The sequence below is a fragment of the Bison bison genome, unplaced genomic scaffold, assembly GCF_000754665.1.
Source record: "Bison bison bison isolate TAMUID 2011002044 unplaced genomic scaffold, Bison_UMD1.0 scf7180017864452, whole genome shotgun sequence".
NCBI classification, from domain to species: domain Eukaryota; kingdom Metazoa; phylum Chordata; class Mammalia; order Artiodactyla; family Bovidae; genus Bison; species Bison bison.
In genome coordinates, this window is record NW_011495014.1 from 10543422 (window position 1) to 10547402 (window position 3981).

The 3981-nt window shown below is 42.6% G+C and overlaps 1 protein-coding gene across 6 annotated transcripts in view; it reads right to left on the bottom strand.

Annotated features, from left to right (window-relative positions):
- Positions 1-658: 658 nt before the first annotated feature.
- The window catches only part of PKP4 (plakophilin 4), a 259298-nt gene continuing 255975 nt past the window's right edge, over positions 659-3981 (bottom strand). For 5 of the 6 annotated variants that reach the window (XM_010859008.1, XM_010859007.1, XM_010859009.1 and 2 more), the window contains 2 exons: positions 3436-3509; positions 659-1669 (listed from right to left, as the gene is read on the bottom strand). In XM_010859008.1, coding sequence (XP_010857310.1) covers positions 1421-1669; positions 3436-3509 — 323 coding nt within the window. In that variant the 3' untranslated portion in view covers positions 659-1420. The remainder of the gene's footprint in view (positions 1670-3435; positions 3510-3981) is intronic. The other variant, XM_010859010.1, reaches the window with a different exon arrangement.

The following is a 3981-nucleotide window of genomic DNA, read 5'->3' on the forward strand; positions in this document are numbered from 1 at the left end:
TCCATGTAAGACCCAGGGTGGAAACCACAAGACTTGGGAAGTTCTCAGACTTTGGGTCTTCAGGGATGGAGAAAGGCTAGGAAGGGATGCAGCTTGGTATTATGAGGACCCCTGCCTGCCATGCATGGTGGGGCTTCCCTACCCTATTTCTAAGCCAGGAATTATTTTGTCTCAAGGGATTACTCAGCAAAATAATTATTTAGAATTTGTTTCAGCTTATTACATTGCTGCCAACCAATAAGTGCCCAACCACTGTTCTTACGCAGTTATGGAGTTCTTAAAATGATGCCAAAAGGAGTCTGCCAATTTAGTTAGGGCCAGGCTGCCAGATGTAATTTCTCTTCGGTGAAAAATGGTGTTAAATATACAGCAGTCTGGAAAAAAACATGATAAAATGGTAATGGGCATTAGATTAAAAACAGATCACAAGAAATAAAAACGCTAAGATAGATAAAGAGGAGGAAAGTTCACAGCGTCATTCTGTGGAACAGTCCATTCTGCAAAGTATATTAACTGTATGGAACTAGGAAAAGTCCAAAATAGATGGATATATTTAAGCTGTTTCCTATATGCAATGAGATTCACATTTATTAATTTACTTTTCTGTGTCATACACAGAAAAAAAAAAAAAAAAAAAAGAAAAAGAACAGGGAACAAATTTTCAAGGATGAAATTTCCACATTTATTTTCTTTCATGTGCATAGAAAATGGCAGTGAAGGGTCCTATGAAAGAGGCAGGGGATGGGCATGGTGCTGCTATGCCAGACTGGACTTTGTGCTTCACAGGTACACTATTCATTTTGGAAACAAAGGATGTTGTAGTTTGTTTTTAACTGCTAACAATTCCTTGGGTTTCCCATTTGTTTTTTAAGCTGTCAGTTTCTTCAAATCTCTTTTCAGATGACACACTGCATTACAAGTGATGGCACTTAACCAATGTGGCATTTCCATATTTACATCAACAAAAGAAATTTACAAGACATAATAGCATACAATCTTGACAGTTAGTAATAGCAATAAAACACGAAGGGCATCCATTTTATTTATTTTTTTTCTGTACAAACTATCAGAACATAACTTATTCACATTAAAAAAATCATTTTTAATTTGATTTGACCTACACATCCCCCATCTCATTTCACCCATTTCTTAAACCTCTCATCACATCGCCCACACCTTCACCAGACTATAGAATCTACAAGTAATTAGATCTAACACCTAAATATAGCTTAGAAAGTCCTTTCTCCCGAAGGTTGCCTCACTTCCCTGAAAATTCCTCAAAAAAGAAAAAAAGAATACGCTCTTCACTCATTCCTTCCATGTCACTTTCACATTTCATCAGCAAATCAGCAAGACGGACTTCTCATCTCAATCCAAACAGAGTTAGAAAGAAAGAGTTCCTCTCCCAAGCATCAGGATGCTACACCCATGAGTCTGGGGACCCTGGGTACTGTTCTGCTCTGTAAGAAGGTCGTTTAGTGGAATAAAAGTCCACGTAATTCGTGGTTGATTTCAGTCCATACTGTGTCGAATAATCAGTAGAAGCTGGAAAGTGAACTCGGTCATCAAAATAAGGATCTTCATAGCTATGAGGAGACTGCAAATACAATCTGTATGCATCAAAGTTCTTTCTGTTGGAGTCATCTTGACTATAATACAGCTGTTGATGCTGTTGGCAAAATGAGAAAGCAAATAAATCAAGGCAATTTTTGGAAGTACATGTTTAGGGAAAATTAATGTGGGCTTCCTGCTTTATATTTTTAAAGCAATATTCAGTGTTTGTGAATTTATCGTTGAACGTTTTTCTGGTGCACACTGTATGTTCACTAGTGGACTGGAAGGATTTTAAACTGTTTACAGGTGAGCTGGCAGTTGGCTCAAGTCCTGTCCTATGACTTCTAGAAGTCAGCGACTTGGGAGAACCCCACAGAGCCCCTGCTACCTCCCTCCTCCCTAGAGGCCAAGTTCTGTGCTCTGCTCTGGAAGAGCCTGTGATTTGGGCATGCCTGTTGAAAGATGGCCTTTATTTTTGCTTTGACACGGGGGTACAATTAGCACATCAAGAACCCAGTTAAAGGTTGGATTTTGGGGCTCCGGATTGCTGTATAATTGCAGAACCATCTTTGAAAACATTTATCTCAGAGATGAAGATTGAGTCCATCCCTCAGTTTTAAAAGAAATATGTAGTCCGGTGAACAAATCACACCTTGGAAACCCTGCTGTGCTTTTAAACGAATAAGCAATCTCCAGGCAGGAGAGTAGTAAAATTAGAAGAGATATGTGAGCAAATACAATTCAAAAGGAACAGACTTCCCCCAAGCCAGGGCTGATACTAACTTCATCTGTAAGGAAGCAAAGTGAAACACAGGTGGGCACCCACAGCCTGACCTCATTTCCTTTTGTGCTGTCTATCTCTGACTTCACATTGATTTCTTCACATGTTTGGAGAAAAACTGTAATGGTCCTAATGTCTGTCTTTCCTTCTGATTATGCCCAAATTCTACTACCCCTGCCCTGCCTGTAGCAAGATGTTACAAATTTACCACATAGGGATCAACACCATATTCTGGAACTAAAGGCATTCTAATATTATAAGGATTTCAGAGCTAAATTTGCTTTTTAACTTAGAGTGATGATTCTGAGGATATTTCTCCTGACGAAAAAACTATAGCAGAGATTATGAGTAACTTGAGAGGTTCTTCTTCCATCTACAGGGAAAAGATATGGAAGGAGGTCTGAGAGCATCCTTATCTGCAGGGCAGGTTACAGGCTTGTTTGGGAACCCCCCAACTGCTGTGTTAATGGAAGGTAAGAGGAGAGATCAGATGACCCATGTGGACATGGCATCAGACAGGACCAAAATGAATTTTAGGCCCCCATGAAAGCAGAGATTAAATGTTACAGTCACTAGTCCCCTTTCTGCTGGGGACTGGGGTCTACCCCTGTAGGGCTGAGTCCATTGTGACCTCTGAGCCTAAGACTCAAGTGTCTTCAAACCATGGAGGCCTGAATCGGAGGGAGCCATGAAGATGGAGAAAGAGACGGAGGTACAAAAAAGAGAACAATGAGGTGAGAGGATGAAGTGTGCTTACTGATCTTTCCCCACCCAGAGAACAGAAGAGATTTTAGAGACCTAAAAAAAAAAAAAAAAAAAGTGGGAAGAGGAAACTGTTGGGTAAAGAACAGGAGTTAAAGACTTCTCAGCTGGTTGCCATCAGTGGCATGGGGTTACCAATTCAGATATGCAAGGACAAGAGGCTACTGGAGAAGTGATTTGCTTAAACCACGGATGAGCTTCCAAGGAACAGAGATCCCCTGGGACAGCTCCCCGGCCCCGCCGTGTGGGCCCAGCTCAGGTAAGTCAACCGGCGCGGACCCCTTACTGTGTTGATCCCTGCTAATCGGCCTTCTGTAAAAATGGTATTGCAAATTCACCTGTAGCCGTCTATTTTGTTCTCTTGCTGGTGAGGAATAGGAACTGATGTAAATTGGTGAAGGTTTGCTGGAGCCTGTAAGAAAATATTTTATGAAATTAAAACTAGTGCTCATTATCCGGTCCATTAGGTCATATGGACTCCCAGGGCTAGGGCTGGTGGTGTGCCCGACAGGCCCTGCCTTCCCGGCATGGCATAGCCCCAGACGGTTAGCAGCCTGGGTGCCCCGGATCAAGCCTGCGTGTCTCACCAAAGAGCAATGCCAATGCACAGATCCAAAAAGGATTCCTTCTCAAACTCTGGTCACTATGGGGAGCTCTTCCCACCTGTGTAGATGTCCGCTGGCTGGCTTTCTGAACAGCAGACATGCTCCCGGGGCCCGGGAACATGGCTTTTCCAGGGCTCTTGAGCTTTGCCCCCACCCTCAGATGGGGGAGGGAAAACAAAGCGGAACAAGCTCCATGCTCTCAGAACAGCCTTGATTCAAAATCCCAGGTCCTGCAAGGAGCAGGCACAGCCTGTGTTCTAAAAGGCCGGCCACCTGAAG